The 24,834-nt window shown below is 33.0% G+C and overlaps 3 protein-coding genes across 3 annotated transcripts; 2 read left to right on the top strand and 1 right to left on the bottom strand.

The window, feature by feature from the left end:
• Positions 1–201: 201 nt before the first annotated feature.
• Positions 202–7,926, top strand: LOC128181922 (proliferation-associated protein 2G4-like). The gene is made up of 12 exons (XM_052850505.1): positions 202–357; positions 1,728–1,856; positions 1,955–2,060; positions 2,220–2,289; positions 2,623–2,715; positions 5,207–5,270; positions 5,590–5,668; positions 5,959–6,037; positions 6,494–6,572; positions 6,740–6,886; positions 7,082–7,209; positions 7,313–7,926. Exons 1-12 carry the CDS (start codon positions 273–275, stop codon positions 7,406–7,408), a joined length of 1,155 nt encoding a protein of 384 aa, XP_052706465.1. The 5' UTR covers positions 202–272; the 3' UTR covers positions 7,409–7,926.
• On the bottom strand, positions 7,506–16,819 carry LOC128181913 (IQ calmodulin-binding motif-containing protein 1-like). The gene is made up of 14 exons (XM_052850494.1): positions 16,612–16,819; positions 15,478–15,640; positions 15,056–15,197; positions 14,711–14,810; positions 14,497–14,596; positions 13,880–13,975; positions 13,306–13,380; positions 13,034–13,142; positions 12,813–12,922; positions 12,107–12,249; positions 11,252–11,400; positions 10,832–10,963; positions 9,601–9,757; positions 7,506–9,082 (listed from the first exon to the last, which is right to left on the bottom strand). Exons 1-14 carry the CDS (start codon positions 16,721–16,723, stop codon positions 8,892–8,894), a joined length of 1,779 nt encoding a protein of 592 aa, XP_052706454.1. The 5' UTR covers positions 16,724–16,819; the 3' UTR covers positions 7,506–8,891.
• Positions 16,820–16,872: 53 nt separating this feature from the next.
• LOC128181931 (checkpoint protein HUS1-like) lies at positions 16,873–23,266 on the top strand. Its single transcript, XM_052850518.1, has 8 exons — positions 16,873–17,148; positions 17,414–17,541; positions 18,215–18,391; positions 21,616–21,723; positions 22,295–22,369; positions 22,699–22,795; positions 22,911–23,051; positions 23,141–23,266. Exons 1-8 carry the CDS (start codon positions 17,097–17,099, stop codon positions 23,224–23,226), a joined length of 864 nt encoding a protein of 287 aa, XP_052706478.1. The 5' UTR covers positions 16,873–17,096; the 3' UTR covers positions 23,227–23,266.
• Positions 23,267–24,834: the final 1,568 nt, after the last annotated feature.

The following is a 24,834-nucleotide window of genomic DNA, read 5'->3' as shown; positions in this document are numbered from 1 at the left end:
GAAAAAAAATGCACGTTCGTTAATTACTTTTTATAAATTTTCTTTCAGTATTTAAAAAAAATCATAAAAATGAAGATAGTTTTAAGATGTAACTTATATTAAAATTCATCAATAACTTTATGCGATCTAATTGAAATTTGATCCATTCATGATTGATAAGATTACCTTTCTTCCTCAATGTTAGCTTTTTTTTTAAGGAAAGTTACTTCCTCTTGAGTTACAATATTTCCCGCCACGCATTGCGAGTCTATGGACAACACGTGAAATCCAAAATGGCCGACCAGAATGAAGAAGACACTACTCCAGCGGCAGATATTGTCGTTACCAAGTACAAAATGGCCGGAGATATGGTCAACGGTGAGGGAAAAATTAATTAAATAAGTTCTTTACGGATTTTTAGTCCGATTGAAACACGATATTCATATTTGTTCATAGTTCATTCAACCTATAAAAGGGCACCAACGTGCCATGCTGACTTACTCACATGTGCGATTGCACAACAAGACACAACCAGTGTAAAATGTTGATAATGTTTCGAGAAATTTTTTCCTTCAACTAAACAGTCAGAGGAAATATGTATTGTTTATTTCATTTCTCAACTTCTTTGATGTGTGAACGTGAGATAAGCCCGGTGCCATATGTTTGTTATTCTTCACCCCCCCCCTTTCCAAACGGTAATAGCATATTTCTATAGGTAGAGAAATTTTAATTTCGTAATACAACCATACAATATGAATAAAATTGTAATCAACGATCAATGTATAGTTGACAATAATCAGGTTTAAGTTTAAGAAATAAGGTTCCTATATACAATGTAACCGTCCTGCACACTTCCAACATTAGATTTAGACTCATTTCTCAGAAATTTTCTGTGAGGATGAAGTGGTATATTGCCCTCTTTTTTCAGCATCTCGTACTGATTATACAACAATTTTCATAAATACCTTTGTTTCCAAACTAAAGTCATTCACCATAATGAAAAATCCCACGTGTTGTTAGAAGTTCCACATGAATTCAATTGTCACATTTTCCAATTGTTATTAAAACTCAGTAAGAACTTGATTGATCTTTTTCAGTCTTTGCATTTAAAAATGGAAAAGCATGGAGAGAAAGAGAGTCTTAGTTTATGGTTGAATTTTCTATTACATGTATAAATACATGTACTATGCTCAGGGCTTATTTGACCCTTTTTGGTACAGGGTCCTGTACCTTTTCAATTGGGAAATTTTTTGTTGAACAGTCGTTCTTTTGGGAAAAATAGTTAATATGGCTCAATGCAAGGTAGCAAAAAACACAAAATTGTATAGTTTTCTTTGTTTTCATTGGCATATTACACATATAATCATTAAATTAATGTTTTTGTCATAATAAAACACACTTAACAGAACACTCAGATTTTTAAATTGACAGATATAAGGATGTATCACTAAGCATAGTTACAAATTGAGCATCCTATCTTTTATAACACAGTATGACACAGTTACTTTTGGAATTTTTCAATTAGACCTGAAAAAAACCCAGTCAATTCTCAGTTGGGAATGGGTTTTTTAACAGGACCGGCATGCAAGGATTTTATGCCCTGATGCTTAAACTTTTGAAATAATGTTGAGACGGATATTTGTTTTAATATTATTTGATTTGAAATCAGTTTCAGTAGGATTAATAAAAGAAATGAAGTATTAGTAGAGAAAAAATGATTTAATACGTTTTGTTTCTGATCATTTCAGGCATCATGCAAGAACTGGTAACAAAATGTGTTGCTGGAGAGAAAATAAATACTATCTGTGACTTTGGGGATAGCAGATTACAGGAGGAGACCAGCCGAGTGTTTAAGAAGGACAAAGAAATGAAGAAAGGTAAGGCTGAAGATGTTTTAAACTCAACTTTAATATTAAACAATTGATGTTTTAAAAAATGTTCTGCATTTATTATTGGTATTTTCACTTTTTTGCAGGCATTGCCTTTCCAACATGTGTTTCTGTCAACAACTGTATATGTCATTTCTCACCTTTAAAGAGTGACCCAGATAAGGAACTTGCTGATGGAGATGTTGTGAAGATGTTAGTATAAAATGAATGATGTTAAAATTGCTTGCACTGTTTGCATTTCACTGAAGAAATACGCAAAAGCCATCATACTTTCACATTGTATTAGTAATGCATATTTTTTTTTTTGTGTTTCAAAATTGAATATAGACAGGCATACCTTTGTTTTGACAGTGACTTAGGGGCACAGATTGATGGATACATTGCTGTCATTGCACACACACTTGTAGTTGGTGCATCAAAGGTTAGTTGTGCTTTATGAAAGTTTTATTAAATTGGGCCCTAAATCAGAACTGGATGATTGGGTCCCCAATGCCAGTTACATTCAGTTCAAAATATACAAAACTGCTTGAAACACCTGGAAATTATTAAGAACAAGTTCCAGCTAGTTTGAAGAAAGTGACACTTTACCAATCGACTAATCAAAAGGAATGATCAAATGCATGTGAATTATTGTTGCATTGCAAAAAAAGGAAGATTGAATTTCTTCCATAATGTAGTGATTTTATTAAAAATCTTAGAAATAAGATGAAATCAATTGTAATCATATGATGATTGTGTTAAAAATTAATTGTAGGAAAATAAAGTGAAGGGAAGGAAAGCTGATGTCATCATGGCTGCCCATTTAGCATCAGAGGCTGCACTCCGATTGGTCAAACCAGGAAATGAAGTGAGCAATTTTGCTCCAATGAATATCTATGAAACTATTAAATAATTCTTTTTAACAGAATTAGTATTAACTCTTTAATTTCTTCCTATTAATGTTTGTTTATTAATATATTCTAAGGTTCTTGTTAATTTTATAGAATTAAAGAAATATTCGCACTGAAAAAATCTATGAACTGCAAATGTTTCGCAGGACATAAATGCATTTTTAGCTCACCTGAGCCAAAGGCTCAAGTGAGCTTTTCTGATCACAATTTGTCCGTTGTCTGTCGTTGTCGTCGTCGTCGTTGTTGTCGTTGTTAACTTTTCACATTTTCATCTTCTTCTCAAGAACCACTGGACAGATTTCAACCAAATTTGGCACAAAGCACCACTAGGTGAAGGGGATTCAAGTTTGTTCAAATGAAATGCCACGCCCTTTTTAAAGGGGAGATAATTGAGAATTATTAAAAATTTGTTGGTATTTTTCAAAAATCTTCTTCTCAAAAACTATTCAGCCGGAAACGCTTAAACTTGTGTGGAGGCATCCTCAGGTAGTGTAGATTCACGTTTGTTCAAATCATGGTCCCCGGGGATAGGGAGGGGCCACAAGAGGGGGATCAAGTTTTACATAGGAATATATAGAGAAAATATTTAAAAATCTTCTTCTCAAAAACTATCAGGCCAGAAAAGCTCAAATGAAAATGGGAGCATCCTCAGGTAGTGTAGATTCAAGTTTGTTCAAATCATGGTTCCCGGGGGTAGCGTGGGGCCTCAATTGGGGGATCAAGTTGTACATAGGAATATATGGAGAAAATCTTTAAAAATCTTTAAAAATCTCAAAAACTACTAGGCCAGAAAAGCTCAAATTTAATTGGAAGCATCCTCAGGAAGTGTAGATTCAAAATTGTTCAAATCATGGTTCCCGGGGGTAGGGTGGGGCCACAATTGGGGGATCAAGTTTTACATAGGAATATATAGAGAAAATCTTTAAGAATCTTCTTCTCAAAAACTATTAGGCCAGAAAAGCTCAAATTAAATTGGAAGCATGCTCAGGAAATGTAGATTTAAGTTTGTTCAAATCATGGTTCCCTGGGGTAGGATGGGGCCACAATTGGGGGATCAAGTTTAACATAGGAATTTATAGAGAAAATCTTTAAAAATCCTCTTCTCAAAAACTACTAGGCCAGGAAAGCTCAACTTTGAGTGGAAGCATCCGCAGGTAGTGTAGATTCAAGTTTGTTTAAATCATGGTCCCCGGGGGTGGGATGGGGCCACAATAGGGGGATCATGTTTTAAATAGGAATATATAGAGAAAATCATTAAAAATCCTCTTCTCAAAAACTATTTGGCCAGAAAAGCTCAAATTAAAATGGAAGCATCCTCAGGTAGTGTAGATTCAAGTCTGTTCAAATCATGATCCCCGGGGGTAGGGTGGGGCCACAATTGGGGGATCAGGTTTTACATAGGAATATATATAGAGAAAATCTTTAAAAATCTTATTCTCAAAAACTGTTAGGCCAGATAGGCTCAATTTAAAATGGAAGCATCCTCAGGTAGTGTAGATTCACGTTTCTTCAAATCATAGTCCCCTGGTGTAGGGTGGGGCCACAATTGGGGGATCAATTTTTATATAACAGTAAAAAGAGAAAATCTTTTTAAAAATTTCTTTTAATAACTATTTGGCCAAGAAATCTCAAATTGGCATGTAAACATCCTCAGATAATGTAGATTCAAGTTTGTTCAAATCATGGTTCCTGGGGGTAGGGCGGGGCCACAATGGGGGATACATTTTTATATATAGAGAAAATCTTTAAAAGTCTTCTTCTCAAAAGTATTAGGCCAGGAAAGCCCAAATTTGAGTGGAGGCATCCCCAGATCATATAGATTCAAGTTTGTTTAAATAATAGTCCAGGGGTAGGGTGAGGCCACAATGGGGGATGAAATCTTACTTAGGATCATATAGAGAAAATCTTTCAAAATCTTCTTTTTAAAGACTATTTGGCCAGAAAAGCTTAAACTTGTGTAGAGGCATCCTCGGGTAGTGTAAATTCAAGTTTGCAAAATCACTAGTGGTAGGGCGGGACTGTGATGGCGGTTTGAATTTATACGTAGGAATATATAGAGAAAATCTTTAAAAATATTCTGGGAAAGTTTTTGGTCCAAAACTCAGTACTTAGTGTGAAAGCACAGGTTATGAGATTAAAGGTAGATTTAAGTTTGATGAAACCATGATTCCCTAGAGAATAGTGGGGCCACGAAATGTGGGGGGGGGGGGGGGGGGGTATATAGGAATAGAGAACAATCTTAGAGGTACAACAACAAAAGGGGCTTGGTATTTACCAAAAAATAAGAGGTGGATAAAAATTGGCAGATTTTCAATTTTTTTTTAGCAAGATCTACTGTACTCAGTTGTCAAGCTATTTTGATACTGTAATGAATTAAGGCAATTGTTGCTCAGGTGAGCAATGTGGCCCCTGGGCCTCTTGTTAAACTTATTTTCCATTTAATTGTAGAATAATATGGTAACAGAGGCTGTCCAAAAGGTTGCTGAATCATATAAATGTAAACCCATTGAAGGTTAGTTGGTTATAAAAAAGAAAGTAACACTCTAATTTGTAAGCTTTAATTTAAAAAGAATATTTGTAATATATATACAGTAAAACACGGTTATAGCGAACACGCTTATAATGAATTGACGCTTACAGCGAAGTGATTTTCATTCCCGGTGACTTTATTTCTTGTTGTAAACTTGACGGATAAAACGAATTACGCTTATAACGAAGTAAAATTGCCCGTCCCTGGGACTTCGTAATAAGCGTGTTTTACTGTACAGCTAAAATGTATTTACTACATGAAATAAGTATGTGTAGATTGATGATTATCTTGAATTTTGTAGGAATGCTTTCACATCAACTGAAAAGACATGTTATTGATGGGGAAAAGGCAATAATTCAGAATCCCTCCGAAGCACAAAGGTAGAATACAGTTTAACTTGTATTAAGTAGTAAAGGTTACCATTATTTATGTAGTTATTTCAATTGAAAACATGACATTTGGCAGCAACATAAAGAGTTTATATTTAGTCAATGTGTTTAAGATTTATTTAGGATTATGATAAGGAAAAAAATAAACATTTTAAAGCTCTATTGAAAATTAAGCCACATTAAACTTGGTACATGTGATAGCTATCAAAAGCTTTGAAGTTTTGTTGCACGACCTACAAAAATTTTCGAAGGAATTTCTAAGTTACAAAGAACTGTTTCAGGAAAGAACATGAGAAGTGTGAGTTTGAAACATATGAAGTCTATGGAGTAGATGTTCTGGTCAGCACAGGGGACGGCAAGGTAAAAATAATCAGTAAATTCCTCCAATTTTTTAACCAGGTTTTCCAAGGGAAAAATCCTGTTTTTTTGAAATGATGAAAATGCATGGCAGGCAGAAGGGTAGGAGGGCTTCTGTCAAAGGGAAACCCTATTGTACGAACAACTACTCCCCCAGTTTTCAAGATATGAAATTAATGTTTTGCAGATCAATTGTACATAATAGGGATATGCATATTACTAGGATTTTGATTTTTGATATTTAAAAAAAAAACCAGCTGTTGAACTTAGTCATTTTTTGCATAATATTGCATATAGGGTACCCCATTTCTCTGGATAGACATTGTTTATCAATTCAGGTTTGAAAAAAATTATACCTAGTTTGGTGTCACGTTGACAGCTTTACTCTTGTTTTTATGTTGTTTTAAGCTGAAGATTCAACTTTTTTGTTACCATGCAACATAAATTTAAATTCTGCAGGGAAGAGAGCAGGAAACACGAACAACAGTGTATAAAAAGAAGGACATGATTTATCAACTAAAAATGAAGGCATCTAGACGTAAGTTCACTTGACTCCTTGATCATTGATGTATTATGGTTCTGTAAACAATTGATAATAGATTGAGAATTTTAAAAACATTTTATTGTAAGGAAATTTAAAAGACTAATCCGGTACTGAAACAGCTCTAGTGCAGTCTGTAAACTTGAATGATTTTAAAATTGCAGAATTCTTAAGTGAAGTAGACAAGAAATTTGGATTGATGCCATTTTCGCTTCGGCTATGTGAAGATGAAAAGAAGGCCAAGATGGGAGTTGTTGAATGCGTCAAGCATGAACTGATGCAGCCTTTTACAGTTCTTTATGAAAGAGACAGTAAGATATCATTAATGTATTGTAGACAGCTGTTACATTAGACATGTAACAGATGTATTATCTTTTTTAAATAGTTTTACTTTTACATTCTAACAATATTGTATTTCATTTCACTGTAATTAATTGCTGATCGATGTTTATTTATCATAAAAATTGTCATTTGATCTTGTTAATCCCAGACTTTGTATTTTTCAGCTGAGTTTGTAGCACAATTCAAATTCACAGTAATTCTGATGCCAAATGGCCCTTTGAAAATAACCGGCCTAACATTTGATGAAGAAACAGTTGTATCTGAGTGTCAAATAGAAGATGAAGATCTTAAGGTACGGTACACATAATGTACACATCTTTTTCTAAATATTTTAACTTCCTAAATCATTCAGAATCTATGAATTTTTTCTTCAATGAAACTCTTTTTGTTGATAGGCCTTGCTTACTCAATCTGCGTCCAGAAAGGCTGCCAAGAAGAAGAAGAAGAAGGCAGGAAAATCAATGGCTGAATCGGCAGAAAATGCAGATTAGGAAAAACCTTATTGTCTTCAGAATTTTTTGTGATGGTGCATAGCGGACAGACTCAAGAAGTTGGACACCTGTGCGAAGAAAATGGTTATTTAATTCAAAACAGAATCTACACAAGCGAAAATGGATAGTGGCTCATTATTCTATCATTATGATGGGGATGGACAGAGATATGAGCATTGTGTTTCGAAGATCATACCATGAAATCATTTTTTGTCGAACAGGAATATGTATTGGTCTGTCCATGGCAAATACACTAGTCCAGATTAATATTCAGTCTTTCTGTTAGAAAGATTCCATTTATAGTATTTATAAAATATCTTTTGGATTACCGTAATAATCTGTATTTAATTCGATGAAAAATTAATGGTTTGATTTTTATTTCAATTTTTGAGGATAAAGTATTTATTTGTCTGTATTCCTCATGCATAATTTGACAGGACAGTGATACATCATAAATTACCCTAGTGTATGAAATCTGGTAAAGGTGTAAAAGTCTGCTGAATAAAAGTGCTATTCTGCTCTTGTGTTTTGTTTAATTAAATCTGGCCTCAGGATCATGAAGCAGTCGTAGACTTGGGTCAAAATTTGTACTCTGTCTTATGATTGAAAACATTGAAAAATGAAATGCTACTACTGGTCAACTGTGTCTATATTATGTCGATGGACTGAATATTGGTGTAGATTTATGTTACATGTATATTATAATTTTTAAGACTGATATTAAGACTTTTAAGCCGTAAAATGCTTCATGGTCTTAAGGCTTGGGCTAACAAATGGTCAATTGACAATTGTGTAAAAGTTAGTTCAATCCTTGACCTCTATTTAGACCTTTTAAACACTGTTGACCTCAACCCTGGTACTGTGATGCAGTAAAATTCTTTGTATCTTTTTAAATGAATCTCTGGTTAATATCCACTGTTTTATATCAAATCCCGGGAATATAAAATTATAATTGCGAGCACAATATTTTTGCTATAATTTCCTATACATGTAGTTCAAATCTGTCTGAAAAATAAAAGTAAGATTTTAAAATCCGTGAGGGTTGCTTTTCTCGATCCTGCACGGATATTAATTCTTCATGTTTAATTAGGAATCTACCGTACTCGACTTCATGTTAAAGAAGCAAGTATATATCAAATGACAAGGATTGATGTGAATGTGTAAGTTATCAGTTTTAAATGTAAAAGTAAGTTACTCCTTTAGAAAGAAATCCATTGACGTGTTCAAAAATACTAAGCATCATATTTACTGTGTATACCGGCACCATCATATTTACTGTGTATACCGGCACCATCATATTTACTGTGTATACCGGCACTTAATAAAAGAAATATTTATGACTCGAAATATGTATCTGTGATCCCCCAGAAAGAATTTTTTTAACCCAACCAAAAGAAACAAAACACATTGGGCATTCATTTCTAATTATTTAACATAAAATATCATTACATGTACACAAGTAAATAAATTTCACAGTAATTTCCTAGAATAAAATATAGTCCTCCTCTTCATATTCCTGATCTTGTAAATCGTCTCTAAGCTTCTTCCACCAGGGTTGCCGTAGCAACCGTAATGTTTCTATGTGGTCTGTTCTGGCTTTAGTTGCTATTGGTAACAAGTTACTAGAATACATTTCAATGTCTTTTTCACGAGCATCTTTTAATGGAGGGGCCACTGTAAAAAAGAGTATTCATTTGATGAAACATCGAAGCTCTCTTCTTTTGAACATCAGTGCACAGCTGCTACTTAAGGTAGATAACTCTGCATAACTTATTTTAAATGCTTGTAATTTTAATAAAAGAAGAAATTGATAGGAGGCATATCATTTTAATTTTTTTCTTTAAAAGGTGCATAATATGTTTTTTTGCATACTAAAATTAGAATGTGTAACTACTCAATTTTTTGGTGAAATCAAAGAGAGTAAAGTGAATAATCATCAAGTGAATGTAAGTCTAATACTGTGGTTTCATCAATATTTGTTGTGCATCAATATCTGTCGATTTCGGTTTTTATTGCCATGCAATGTAGCCAAACGTCATTCAATATTGAAATATTGCAACATCCTTGTTAATTTTTAAGACTGCTGTTCATGAATTTACAAACCAGTATTCTCAAAACTGCATATTTTTTAAAATAAAAAAAAATTAATGCTTAAAAAACCAGTTTCGTTATACAAGTTAACTCGATCTTACGTGAGAGGAGTTCTGAGTCTGTATCCAACCTGGCCAGCAAGGCCTCACGGTGAGCGTGCTTCTCTCTCGTACTCTTCAAGGTCACATAATGTCGTTGTAACATTTCTGCTGCCTTTTTGTGGACTTTTTCCAGATCTTCTCGCTTGGAGTACTGAGGCTATTAATTCAATTTTTAAAAAGAAGATGGGTAATAAGGCGTGTAAAATGCCCATACGAGGAATGATTAGATACCGAAAAATTTAAATATCATTAAATCTGATATTTTTTTTAATAATAATTAAAAACAGTGTATATTTAACGTAACATTGCTTTGTAACCCTTAAATATTTTAAATACATGTAATAGGTCGATTTAAACTGGCGTACAGTGTATGTGTGTCAAAACCTCCAAATCGTGTCATTTTTATAATTTTAATGCCTTTTCTTTTAAAGAGTGGGTCTGAGCTCCATATTTTTGTCATAGTCTAAATGCGGTTTAATGGAATTTAAACTGATTTTCATCAACAAAAATGTGGAGAGATGACCCACTATACTTTTAAAATGTCATTTTGTAGCCCAACAATTGATTGTTCTAGTAAAATAATACAAGTCCTTAAAACCGTGGCCAGTGTCTCATATAGCATTTAAACAACGCACTTTGTTGTAAATGAAATGTCTCAGTGGTTAGAGCACCACACGTTAGGTAAATTTATAGACCTTGGGTTTTTAGGTCGTGGATTCGATACCACCAAAGCTTTTCTCTTATCGTTTTTTGAAATATTTCAAAGTGAATATAGTAAAAAAATTACCCTTTTGTAAACCTGTATTATAACATTTCAAATATATTTAATTGAAAAATGTTATATTTGGAATTGTATTTTACGACTAAACCAAATGGGCAGTTGCGCCATCTTATTCCCCCATCTTCTTTGAATGTGATACTTATACATGTATTTATGTACCAGAACATATGATGACCAGTACTAATGTAACCATTTAACATACATTTGGTATAATCATTTAGTTTTCGGTATATACAGTATATTGAATGTACCATACTTTAAGTACCTGAACTTACAAAATAATGTATTTTAAAATATATTGATTGAATTGTCATGACTTGTCCCTTAAGATGCATTGGTGCAAGTACCGGTAATCATATTTAACATTATAAATAAATTATCTGGTGCACAATTGGTATTGTATTTTTGTGAACAAATTGATATAATTATTCATTAACAGACATTAATTACCGGATTTTCCTCTCTGTACTGAGTAATCTTTTGCTGTAGTTCTACTCTTCGGTTTTCGGTCAGACCTGGTGGCTTAATTGTAAACTGAAATCGTTCCCTTTTCTTTCGCACCTTCTCCAGCCATTTTCTTACCTTAAATGATTACATGTACTGGGACATTAATTTAAATAAAAAAATTCATTCAAAAAGTTAATTTTGTAAAGAATTACAACATGCCCGCCTTTAAAGTACATTAGCTTATTTAAACTTTAATTACTTTATTAACTCTCTTTAATCATTAAAATAACATGCTAAATACATGTACATGTATTAATATATCCATAAAATTTTTTTTATGAGGGTTGTATCATTTTTAGAAAGTACTTAATATAATAAATGTTTTAGATATTCAAAGGTATCACACGGTGTTTTGAAACATACCCCTCTCTGTAATATAATGGCAGCTTTGTATCTCTGAATCAGGACCTTTCTCTGATCGATGGATTGTCTACAGTTGTGTCCCCTCCAGATCCTCTGAATTTTCACTGCTGCCTGGATCTGCTCATTCTGCATGTATTTCTCAACATGAGCTGAAATAAATAACCATGCACTTAAATTCAAAAATAATTTCAGCTACAGCATATAAATTATTGCTCAAGTTTATGCTGCAAATTTGAAATCTCTAATACTGACTATATTGTAGCCAAATTAAGTTACATGTACATGCAGAGTATACATGTGCAGTTGAATTGATATCTCAAACACTGATATCTCGAATAGATACTTCAATATGTCAAGGTGATTTGTAGGTCTCACCCACTTATTTTTTAAAGTACTTTACCCTTGATATCTTGAATTCTTGGATATCTCAAAGTTTTCAATATATATTTCGAAATAACAAAGTTTAATTGTATATAATTATATGTGTACATGTTCTATTTGGATATAAACAAAAACTGTATATTCTTTATTTCACTAGAGTACCGGTACCTAATTCCTGAATTCAACCGGTTTGCATCAAATCCCAAAGAATATAAAATCGAGAACGCTGAATTGCTAGCATAGTTTCATTTAGTTTACATATGTCCGAAAACTAAAAGTGAAATTTTAAAATCCATCATATGTGCTGCTTACAATTTTACATGGATATTAATTCCTCGCATTGAATTAGGAATCTAGTTTTGGAAAGTATGGTTTTTACAATGCATCAAACTAATCGCGTAGAATAAACTGAATAGTATAATTTTAAAATCAATTTTTGATAAACATTGGCAAATGAATTTAACATGAACATACCAGCTGGTAGAATTTCAATGGTGTGCAGTTGTTTTTCTTTGAATTCTCTCATAATCTTTTGTCTGTTAAGCTTCAATCTTCGCTCAAGTTCCATTGCCACTTTTGCTTCTTCTTTTCTTTTCCCCATTATCCTCTGTTTCCTCCTATACATGATCATAAGGAAAATGTTTAAATGTGTAATAAATATACTGTAAATGTATTATATATTGCGTGTACGATATCTGGCGGAAATTAGTTTTTGAACAAGTTGGCGTGGATTTGAGTTAGGTATTCCTTTATGTGACTATTTTTATACATATACGCATTGCTTTTAGCGGTGTACTTGATTTAGCGGAAGCCGCATTCTGCCAAAAGCACTAAAATGAATACACAGCCAAATGTAGTATGTTTACAGTAGATTAATCACAACAAGAATTTTGTAGTAAAATTACAACTGGCATATTACAATCAAAGAGTTTAAATAATTTAACAGTCAAATGTACCAGTTTTAACATCCTTTCTCCTGTATTATTTAATCAAATTTCTTATTATAGAAAGCACCTGCTTTAAATGAATCAACATTACAGCATATGGATGCATGTATCTTAAAGTCACAAATCACTGACATTTAAATGCAGGTGAACAGGAGACTAAATATGAAAGAATTACAGTTTGCATGGATATAAGTACATGTACATGTATCTAAAAAAATTCATTAATAAATCACCTGTATGTGTTCTGGAATTTGGAGAAAGCTTTGTTTGCCTTCTGGAGTTTCTTCCTTGCAATAAATCCCCTCCATATTGTCTGAATGACAGTGGCAGCTCTAGCAAATCTCTTTTTAGAAATAAAAATAAAATTATCAATAAAAACAATAAATTTGTCCCTTTCGTGTTCAAAGAGAGAGAGAGAGAGAGAGAGAGAGAGAGAGAAAGAGAGAGAGATTACCTCTGATTCAGCTTGTTTTGCATTTCCAGCTTGAAGCATCATCATCAATTCCCGTAAGTCCCGGCCAAACCCAGCATTGTCCCACTTGGTCAGAATGAATTTCAATCCCCTACAAAGCACAGGTATGTCAATTAAAATTATTATAGGTTAGTATATACTCTTGTACCAAATGAATCTATAAAACTGTGATTTTAAGTACTTTGTATATACATGTATATACACTTGATACTTGTTTAAAAAATGAACTCATATATCAGAACACAAATACTGACTTGTATCTGGAGCAGACAACATCAATCATTGGCTTGTGTATATCACAGATTTTTAACACACATTTGGTGGCGGCCCTACAAAGTTAAATCAAAGCTGAATTGTAACACTCCAACAAAATTTCAATAAATTAAATCACCTACTTATAAACAAATTACTGAATACAGGGAAATATTCGGCCCTGTTTTATGTTTGCCCATTTCGCCCTCGTTGCTAGCAGGTGAATTAAAGACTGGGCGAATGTCAATGTCTCATATTATCTTTTTTTTTAATTTAAAAACTGCGTCAGGGTAAATTCAAGATGGGGCAAAACTGTTTGCTAGTGTAAAAGGGCGAATATTACATGGGGTGAAAATAACCCTGTATACAGTATTGAGTCTGTGAATATAAAATCACATAGTTATATAAATGTATGTCTCTAACTCTTCATCCAGTATTCTTTTAAATAACAGACGAATTTGATGCCAGGGAGCATTCTGAGATACCTGAGAGTAGTTTTTACATCATAATTGTACTCTGCATTTAAAGCTAAAAACATGTATTCAAAATAAATTTTTGTGAGAATGAAATACTTACGAGGCTATGGTAGCATCAGTGTTAACAGAGAGTTTGTAAATGAGTTCATCCATGATGCTGAACTTCAGTTTCTTGTCTATATCCTGCATGACATTTCTAAAACAAAATTAGGGAGGAAATTGCTGGGATTGATGACTCGGAGATATTTGATTACTGATATGCTGCAAATACTGTGTTCATAATTTCAACCAAATAATCAAATTTAAAATCCTTTTTCATTAACTTTGATAACACTTTAGTTGGCGAATAATAAATTACTGGTATATCTTTATAATGTACATGTACATATGATCAATTTCACACATGCGGTTGTGCATTCATGTACCACTGCATGCTTATCAGTATATCAAATTATTTAGTATTCAGAGGACAACAGTTTCAATCAAGTTTTTGAAATACATATCTACCAGTATAATCCAATCGATAAGCTGATTAAAGGATAAGATTTTAATCAGGAGTATATAAAAATGTCCCTTTTTTGAATTAGGTACATGCATATAAACACTTATCTCAATATTGGAATAATAAAAGTTTACAGTTATAATAATTATTTATTTTCGTTTGAAAAATTAGTTCAACAATTTAAGAGTTTTGTTTTATCACTATAATATACTTACTTGTTGCATCGAAGGATTTTGGGGAGAAGTTCCATTATTCCTGATACAGTACTGGGGTCATCTGATATCAGTAACTGTAGCAACCATGGACACTCCAACACTGTCAACAGAGCACATAATACACAGTGTAAAAAGACAATTTATTTGTCAGCCAATGTTCAAAGTGCATCTGTATTACATCACATAAATTGTAAGAAAACTTAAGTTGAACAACCTGTGGAGGCTAGCTCTGGATATCCATAAGTTATTTGAGCCACTGATTCCAACACCCCTTTGTAGCACATCATTAGCCTTTGTCTGTCTTTTTGTAGACTCTGTGAATTGCCAAAATAGTTCAAGCTTGTATATTGGATTGGGAGATGCATTCTAATTATATATATATATATATATATATATATATATATATATATATATATATATATATATATATATATATATATATATATATATATATATATATATATATATATATATATATATATATAAATAGATTAAAAGAGAGTATTTGGCAAAATCACTAGTAATATCAAAATCTAACACTTTTACTGTTCATACATACTGGTCTGTCTGGAATATAGCTATGTCTTGCTTGTATCCTCCTTGTGATTAGGAACAAATTACTGACAGCTTCTGGTAGAAACTCATTACTGAATTTTGATTTCTGTGATTTTTCATCAAGGTCTATTCCAAGGCATATTTGACTGAAATGTATGTTTGACTTGCTACTAACTCAAATCATTTGTATTATCAAAACATATACATATTAATTTAATCACCATATTGATTAAATTTCTATTTTTGATATGGAAATTTCAGTCTTTTATTATTCCTTCACAAAGCAATTTAACTGTCTAGTACCACAGATAAATTAATTTACATTGATTAAAATTTGTACAACATAAATTATAGACATCTTCATTTTATATTTTTCACATCCCCCCCCTCTCCCCCCCCCCCCCCCCCCCCAAAAAAAATATCTACCTCAGAATAGCAGCTAAGGCAGCAGCAGTTTGCCAGTCTCCATCAACAATACTGAAATCCTGTTTCAGAACTAAAACCAGGACTTGCAAAATATTAAACTCCCAACATTCATTTCGAACTCTAATGCCATCTTTGGTCCCTTTTGGTGCTGATGCTAGTATTTCTTCAATAATGAAATAAAAGAAAATAGTTAAATTTTAATACATCCCATTTATATTGTCAAAGAGATTAAATGATATAATACACACTTATATAAAAGTCTGTCCCAAGATATTTATGCTGCACATTTGGATGGTTTCAATGAAAATACAGACACCTGTGAAAAAAGTGCTACTGAAATTGATAAAAGGTAAAATTTCCAAGATAACTTCATTCACAAATTTTCATTTTTCCCACGTAAAATTTCACAGGAACGAAAACAGATTCCTACGGAGATTTATAATGGGGAATGTTGACATCTTTTCTCCATTCGGAGGTCACTTGGGGAATGTTGACATCTTTTCTCCATTCGGAAGTCATTTGGAATACCTTACACAATTTCAACATCAATTTATCATTCGTGTACCTTCATCGCTATAGCAATGGTAAATCCCAGTAGACCTTATATTTTTAGCCGTGTATTGAAACCTGACAAACTAGAGAGGGTGTTTAAAGTGGGAAATCTTCGGATTTTTTCATAATATTAAAAAAACATCGTCTAAACCAAAAGGTATTTAAAACTATCGCATAATGTAAGAAAATATGCGTCAAAAATATCTTGGGACAGACAATACAAATAATGACATATTTAAGTCATGGTTGATTATTTAACTACATATATATGTACATGTGTATATGCTTGTTTTATAACAACATATAAAGTATGCGTTATATTACATTATTCTAAACTCTCTATGAAAAATAGCTTAAATAACTTGTTTAATAAAACTCTTTTGCACTTTTTCTTAAGTTAAAAGAAAATAAGATCCATGAATTCAAATGAATAGAAATTACACCAAGTTAAAAATGTAAAAATATTAAATTTCAGAGATCAATACAAAATTTGACAAGAAATTGATGAATTAAATAATATTAAAAACATTTACATTAACTTGTATTCATGATCAAACACGTTTGCAACAAAAAATGATTTACCTCTCAAATTTAGCAGAAGCGCAGGGACTCCTCTGTCCTTAGTTTCTGCTATTTCAGCAGCCAAATTTATTATTCTTTTATCCCTCACAGGACTTCTTAGTCTTGCAGACATTGCAAAAAAGAATCGATCAAACGTTCCCTAAAATACTTTGTTTACAAAATTTCAGTGTCAGGCTGATGCTTTGTCCATGTCACATGAATGTTTTTAAAAAAGAAAAGTTGAAACTTACATGGTGTAAATCGATCCGGGTATTTTGTTTAATGTAACTACAAGATTTTTAAAAAAGAAATCGCATGATAATATTTATATCGTTGGTATTTCAGTCCAGCTGTACGACTGCTCATAATCATAACCATTTCAAGGAATGATTTTGAATTTTTGCGGGTTTTACAAATCTGTAGTCGTGAAGTGAAAATAGAAAAATGGCGCCAGAATGTAAAAACATGCAATCGCATAAGCATGATTAGGTAACTTGACAGAAAGAATGCGTTTCAGAGGGAAAATAGCTGATATAGGCTGTATACAACATTTTACAAGTAAATAAATATTTTTCTTTCATTGAATTTATCTACATTTGAAATAGTGAAGTTAAAAATTTTGTGACAGGGAGATGGAAATAAGTTATATTTTTTATGAACACAATGGAACAGATATTGCTTAAATTATTTGATATTAATGGTCTTGCAATTAGTTTTTCAATAGAGTGAAACTCATATGTTAACTATGCAAGAAACAATGGCCAGCATTTAACAGCACTATAGATGCTCAAATTTGTAAGCTTTACAATTTTTTTGTTAACAGGAATCATTGGGACGCTTTCAAAGCTGATTAAAGTATGTGTGTTGAGAATTACCCCAAGTAACTGGTATTTCATTTTGTCAGAGAAGTTGGTCAGTGGAGGAGTTCATATCTGGTGTGAATTGCCACAGGTACATGTATAGCTATCCCATACCAAGGGTAGTATAGAAAGTTTACTTTACTAACTTGACATCCTCTGACTCTGACACTGTTACCTATCTTTCCTTTCCTAGTGTCACTACCGGCGTGTGACCAGTTCTCGCGGAGTACCATTTTTCGCCAGTACATTGTGACGTCATTTTTCATATATAACTTTGTGTTGATAAAATGACGTCACAATGTACTGGCGAGAAATGGTACTCTGTGAGAACTGGTCGCACACCAGTAAGCTTTTATATATAAGAGGATGAATATAAAGTTTAGAGGTGCCTCAGTTAAACTCTGTAATCCTATTAACCCCTTCATGGTAACTGCGGTACTGCTCTTTTGCAGGGCAAAAAGACATAGTTTGGTGAAATATGACATAACGTCAATTGTTTCATTTACGTCATTTAATTATCTACCTACTGAAGTTTCGGCAAAGTATATGATTTTGCCCTGCAAGATAGCAGTACCGCAGTTATCGTGAAGGTGTCTATTGACAGTTATTAGAAACAGATTGAAGACTTTTTGTAAAATTGTGAAGGTGGTCAATCTGTAGGACTTCATTGCTTTGTCTTATAACATGTTGAAATCTGTGGCAAATTTAAAGTCAATATTTATTTTATATATTTATGGGTATTTTTTCTCTCTTTTAAAATACAGGGTCATTTCTTTGATGAATATGCATTAGAGGGTGTTTCTGAAGAAGCTAATGAAATATTTCTAGAGCTTGCACCTGAAAACTTGACAAGAGCCTTGAAAACTGCCCAGAATGCCAAGTGGATTAAAATCAAGCTAACAAAGAAACACTCTCCTTGTCTCACATTTGAAGTTGATCTGGTAAAAGATACAATAATTTTATTTTCTTTTTTTAAAATTTTGATTTACTTGTAACATGCTTGAAAGATATAAGTAAAAAGTTCATTTGATACTATCTATTTAAATAGAGAGTATGGTTTTTAGCTCACCTGAGCTGAAAGCTCAAGTGAGCTATTCTGATCACATTTTGTCCGTCGTCCGTCCGTCCGTCTGTCCGTCTGTCCGTCCGTCCGTCTGTCCGTCTGTAAACTTTTTACATTTTGAACTTCTTCTCTAAAACCGCTTATCCAATTTCAACCAAATTTGGCACAAATCATCCTTATGGGAGGGCGAATATAAATTGCAGAAATAAAAGTTTGATCTGTATTCAAAGCGGAGAAAACCTTGAAACTGTAGAAAAAGGGGGGTGCATTTTTAAAAATCTTCTTCTCAAGAACTACCAAGGCAAATTCAACATAGTTTAGCATAAATTATCCTTATGGGAAGGAAAATATAAATTGCAAAAATTAAGTGGAAATTTTGTTTCAAACCTGAGTTATTACGAAAATAATAATAAAGGAAATGTGTGTTTCAATCAGTTTAATAGCTTCGGGTTCGGCATCCGGTAAAATGATTCCATACTTCTAAAACGAGGTTCTTTGTTTAAAGCAGCCATGACATTATACGAAAAAGGGTCGATCTGACTATGATGAATTTGCTTGTTGTGCAACAGTTCGCGTATGAAGGGAAATTTTGAAACATACAAAATATATTGGTGCCGATTTTGTGAAGTAAATTGAGGCTAAATATTTCAATACGTTGACAGTTTTCACACATGACGTTGGTGTTAGCTTGTTCTGATTTTCGTTTCGTTCTCATTATGCTTTGTAACCTGGAAACTATCGTCTGTATTTCGTGATTTTTACGTATCAAATCAAACAGAGACTTCGGTAAATCAAACAGTTAACTGTTTACCTGCGCAAATTAAGCAAAATCGGATGTAGGGGACGGGTACTGAAATACAATTCATTCTATCGGTAATTCGGCATTATCTTTTGCGTAATGGTACATGTAGATTAATGCAATAGGTTTTGTTGAGATGCTCGGCATTTTTTCGAGTTTATTCAGTTTAAATAGAGTTTGATATCGCTGACGGAAATATATAGGTATATACATGTATATATATATGATTCATTTCGAAAAAATAAATTGTGTTCTTTATTTGTTATACATGTAGTGCATGTTTCTTGTGTTTAATTGTTTACAATTTCTATTTACTAACCATATTTGAGTGTTAAGCTTCGAATTATAAGCAAGATACAGCGATTTGCTCACAATTCTATGTTTGTACACAGATCTTAAAAACTAAAGCTTAAAAAAGTAAAATATTTGTCAATATTTATTAAGAAAATTTTCAAAGTCTGTTCTTCCAGAAACCAACTTTAACAACTTATTGTATTGTAAACTTAACCTTTTTAGCTCACCTGAGGGTGGGGCCACAATGGGGGGTCAAAGTTTAACAAATGAATATATAGAGTAAATCTTTAAAAATCTTCTCCTCAGAAACTAATCAGCCAGGAAAGCTGAAACTTGTGTGAAAGCATCATCAGGTAATGTAGATACAAATTTGTGAAAATCATGATCCCCGGAGGTAGGGTTGGGCCACAATGAAGGATCGAAGTTTTACATAGGAATATATAGAATAAATCTTTAAAAATCTTCTTCTCAGAAACTAATCGGCCAGGAAAGCTGACACTTGTGTGGAAGGATCCTCAGGTAGTGTAGATTCAAAGTTGTGAAAATCATGACCCCCGGGGTACGGTGAGGCCACAATGGGGGATCGAAGTTTAACATAGGAATATAGAGTAAATCTTTAAAAATCTTCTTCTCAGAAACTAATCAGCCAGGAAAGCTGAAACTTGTGTGAAAGCATCCTCAGGTAGTGTAGATTCATAGTTGTGAAAATCATGGCCCTCGGGGGTAGGGTGGGGCCACAATGGGGGATCGAAGTTTAAAATAGGAATATATAGAGTAAATCTTTAAAAATCTTCTTCTTAGAAACTAATCAGCCAGGAAAGCTGACACTTTTGTGGATGCATCCTCAGGTAGTGTAAATTCATAGTTGTGAAAATCATGACCCCCGGGGGAAGGGTGGGGCCACAATGGGGGATCGAAGTTAAACATAGGAATATATAGAGTAAATCTTTAAAAATCTTCTTCTCAGAAACTAATCAGCCGGCAATGCTGAAACTTCTTTGGAAGCATCCTCAGGTAGTGTTGATTCAAAGTTGTGAAAATAATAACCCCTGGGGGTAGAATGGGGCCACAATGGGGGGTCGAAGTTTAACACATGATTAAATAGAGTAAATCTTTAAAAATCTTCTTCTCAGAAACTAATTAGCCAGGAAAGCTGAAACTTGTGTGGAAGCATCCTCAGGTAGTGTAGATTCAAATTTGTGAAAATCATAACCCTGGGGGTAGGTTTGGGCCACAATGGGAGGTCGATGTTTTAGATAGGAATAAACAGAGTTAATCTTTAAAAATCTTCTTCTCAGAAACTAATCAGCCAGGAAAGCTGAAACGTGTGTGAAAGCATCCTCAGGTAGTGTAGATTCATGGTTGTGAAAATCATGATCCCCAGGGGTAGGGTGGGGCCACAATGGGGGGGGTCAAAATTTAACAAAGGAATATATAGGGTAAATCTTTAAAAATCTTCTCAGAAACTAATCAGCCAGATGTTTCTTTATAATTGTTAAGACTTTGGCCCCAGGACAATTCTTTGGCCTCCCGAGAAGGTTCATAGTTTGATGTACGTTTATATCTAATATATAAACTATTGTTAAGGATCATTTTGAGAACTGCAATACTCAACATATGATAAGACTATAAAATCATCTTGTTAGAAAAGGGACTAATGATTATAAACATAAGAATATCCAGGGGAAAATGGATTTTATTTATACAGGATCTACATGTATTATTGTACATTGTCCAGATAGTTTGTATTATGACTCCATTAAGCTGATTTTATCATACCTATTGTTCCTCAGGTGAGCGATGTGGCCCATGGGCCTCTTGTTTTGGTAATTTTCTTTCTTGTACACATGTAATCATTTTTAATCTTAAACTTTGTATTGCCTAAAACTTTAGTATGTAAAAATGAAAAAAAATTGATTTACTTGTTAAAAAATATAGCAAGTTTATAGAAATTGTAATTTTGCAATGTACATGTGACATCATAAAAGAGAATGTACTACGTCTATTAGCCCACGCTCTCCTCTCACTCCCGGACAGTGGTACATGACATCCCGGTGACGGTGATTCCACGCAGACACTGGGAGGACTATGAGGAGCCGGAGGTACCCCAGTTTGATGTGAGTAAACATTGTGAATCAAAATTCAGGCTGTACTTCTTTGTCAAATGTCAAATCATGACAGAAATGCTGTAGAGGCAGATTTTTTTTGGCATTTTTGTTTCAGTTTATGATTGATAACATGCACATTATCTTTTGATTTACATCTTATTATCAAGCCAGACTGTCTGAGCATAGTACAGTCTCCTTTATACATTTATTCAAAGTTTTTATACATTTAATAGTAGAGAATTAAAAGGATGCAGTAACTTTTCGAAATTTTTTTGTTGAAGTGGTTATTTACGCTAGTTGTAAAGTATGCATTTTCTTCGGTCAAATAATACACAATGGTACTAAATACGCTGATGCGTTATTTACCACGCTAATTTGGTCAGTTTTTTACCATACGCGTGGGGATATTTTGCACAGGTTTAAGCTAACCATGTAACTAGTGTAGATTTTCCCCTTGCATAAATAACCACTTTTACAATATGTTGGAATCAATGAATTCCGCACATCTGTTTTAAATCTTCAAGTTAAAATTTTGATTCAAATCAAGTAAAATAACTTGTAATATATATATTTATTTAAGGTAACTATTGCCATGCCTCAACTGAAGATATTGAAAAATGTTGTGGATAAGATGAAGAACCTTAGCAATTATGTGGTTTGTATATATGAACACTATATGTTCAATGGTACTTTATTCTATTTTTTGGTGATCAAGGATTGATGACTAACAATAAAGAATAAAAAAGGAGCTTAAATGTATAATTTACTATTAGGTATATTCATGTTTAGTGTAATAAAATTTAGTGCTTGATTTTCAAATGTTGATCATCATTTATTTATATATATTTAAGATAGCTGTAGGGTTTTGCTGAGATATAGGTGATTTTCAATTAATCTTTACATCAAACATTAAGCTTTTGGTTTCACAATTTCAGTTTTGAATTATTGAATGAATGCTTATAACTGTATGTTTTCATTCAACAGATTCTCTCAGCAAATCAAAATGGAGAAATGAAATTGATGGTTGAAACTGACATGGTGTCAGTTTCCACTCATTTCAGAGACCTGGTGAATCCCGTCAGTAAGTACCGTAATTAGAGAGGTACTCTTATGAAGTTTGAAATAGTTTCCATTTGATTGTCATGTACATGTAGATACATGTAAATATAAGTATAGACGTAGAAATATCCTCACAGACAAAGACAGAGTCCCAAGCTCACAGAGCAGTGATGCCCCCGAGCCTGATCCTCATCAGTTTGCTGAGGCCCGCATTGACATCCGCAAGTTTGCTCAGTTTCTAACTGGACAACAAGTCAACCCAACTAAAGTAATCTGTAGTAAGTACATCTGTGGGGATAATTACCTGTTGTCCTTAACACAAAAATGTACTGTAACATAGTATCAATGTCAATTTTTATCTTTTCAGATATTGCGAAGAAAAAAGTTGTTCACTTTTTTCTTCTACATGATGATGTGTCTTTACAATATTTTATGCCAGTCGTTTCATCCTAGCAAAATTGTATCTGTCTATGAGAAATAAATAATTTATGTTTAACAAGTTTTGCTTTTTGTTATGAGAATGATAATTTGTTGTTGTGTTCCAACATCATTCAGAAGTAAAGCTCGTTGGTTGGATAATAGATATATGTATTTACTGTGGGTTCATTTTATACATGGAATTATAATTAAGATAAGAGAATTACAATTAAATTAAGGTAGATTGTATTTGCCATGTAAATAAGTCTTGCTATGCTGTCCCTGATTTATAAGAGAGAAATTTAAATCAAATTGGACAGAATGTACAGATAATCCATTAGATTTTACTCATTCTCATATTATTTGTGTCAGAAACTTTAGGGTTATACAGTGGTTGTTTTTTTTTATATGGCTCTTTAATTATGGTCAAAGTCATTGCCGAGCAGAAAATATTTATATGAACATGAGCAAAATTTTATTATTAAAAAAAAACAAACGGACATCCCTTTTCGAATTTTGTAATTAAACCCGGCAGCCTCGCTCTGCATCTTAAAAAAAAATAATCAAAAGAAACTAAACACACGTTTCATTTTCGGTACAGTGTGTCATGGTTGAAACGAACAGCTTAACCAGTGGATGCAAGTCTGTAGCTCTCGGTGTGAAAAAATTCGGGTGGGCCCTGCAGATCTTTACCAGCGGAGTAAAACATTCGAAAATGGTCTTATCATTTTAAGTAATGAATTGCTTGAAATAAATACCATAGTACCCATTTAAAATTAATATGTAAAATTATTTTCTTTTGTAAATATTGCCTTCTTCTAAGAATTGTGTGATATAAGGACATATCTCGGTGTAGAATGGCGATGTGAATGGAACATTGTATCGCTGGTATTCCATGGATGATCTTCTGTACCCTAAAACCCGTAGTTTGCGAGGATGGGAACATATCGGACCTTCCTTAATAAGTAGTGTTCACATCCTAACATCGCGAGGACTTTCTGGCGTTAATATGAGGATGCAGTCTCAAAGTGAGTATGAATTGATTCTGTTGTGAGTAGCAAACATATCCTGGGGCAAAATCAAAATAAACCGGCCGCGACAGCGGTCACTCGATAGCATAAATAATGCAACGCCATATTATACCGGTAATAATACAGTGTTCTGTGGTGAAATCCGTTTATTCTCGGGTTACGAAGTTCAACGTTACTAGAATTGCAAACATTTCAGCAATTTTCAGCATTTCTGGGAGTTTTGTTTAAAAATATATGTATACTTGTGTTTAGATATGGATTGTAAATGTTTATTTATAGTACATGTGATACAAGTACAAACTAATTAATGAAATTCACTTTGCATTTGGTATTTTTAGAGGATTCGCAAATTTATTTTGGGCGCTTTCCGCTTCGTTTTCAAACTTAAATATATATTGGCTTGCTTTGTAGTTCACAAATTGTAACTAAAATAGTAAAATGGCCAAAGCTGGCCAAAAAAAAAAAAAAAACACAAAAAAAAACAAAAAAACTAACAAAAAAACACAAAAAAACATTCGAACGTTTACCTGATGTGAGATTTAAATTGATAAACAATGATTTTAGTTCTGACCGTACAGTATAAGTATAATTATTATTTATATTGATACTGCAT

Source organism: Crassostrea angulata, chromosome 1, assembly GCF_025612915.1.
Source record: "Crassostrea angulata isolate pt1a10 chromosome 1, ASM2561291v2, whole genome shotgun sequence".
NCBI classification, from domain to species: Eukaryota; Metazoa; Mollusca; class Bivalvia; order Ostreida; family Ostreidae; genus Magallana; species Magallana angulata.
Note: the sequence above shows the minus strand (reverse complement) of the source record. Positions and strands in the feature narration are given on the sequence as shown.

Bases quoted from the DNA above. Each gene is read 5' to 3' on its own strand.
- LOC128181922 (XM_052850505.1), top strand. From the start codon at position 273: ATGGCCGACCAGAATGAAGAAGACACTACTCCAGCGGCAGATATTGTC. The intron at 5,271-5,589 runs GTTAGTTGGTTA...TGAATTTTGTAG, and splicing joins TAAATGTAAACCCATTGAAG to GAATGCTTTCACATCAACTG. The intron at 5,669-5,958 runs GTAGAATACAGT...GAACTGTTTCAG, and splicing joins AATCCCTCCGAAGCACAAAG to GAAAGAACATGAGAAGTGTG.
- LOC128181913 (XM_052850494.1), bottom strand. From the start codon at position 16,723: ATGTCTGCAAGACTAAGAAGTCCTGTGAGGGATAAAAGAATAATAAAT. The intron at 10,964-11,251 runs GTATGTTTCAAA...TAATCATTTAAG, and splicing joins CCATTATATTACAGAGAGGG to GTAAGAAAATGGCTGGAGAA. The intron at 9,758-10,831 runs GTAATTAATGTC...TTGAATTAATAG, and splicing joins AGTACAGAGAGGAAAATCCG to CCTCAGTACTCCAAGCGAGA.
- LOC128181931 (XM_052850518.1), top strand. From the start codon at position 17,097: ATGCGTTTCAGAGGGAAAATAGCTGATATAGGCTGTATACAACATTTT. The intron at 21,724-22,294 runs GTGAGTAAACAT...TATTTATTTAAG, and splicing joins CGGAGGTACCCCAGTTTGAT to GTAACTATTGCCATGCCTCA. The intron at 22,796-22,910 runs GTAAGTACCGTA...ATATCCTCACAG, and splicing joins AGACCTGGTGAATCCCGTCA to ACAAAGACAGAGTCCCAAGC.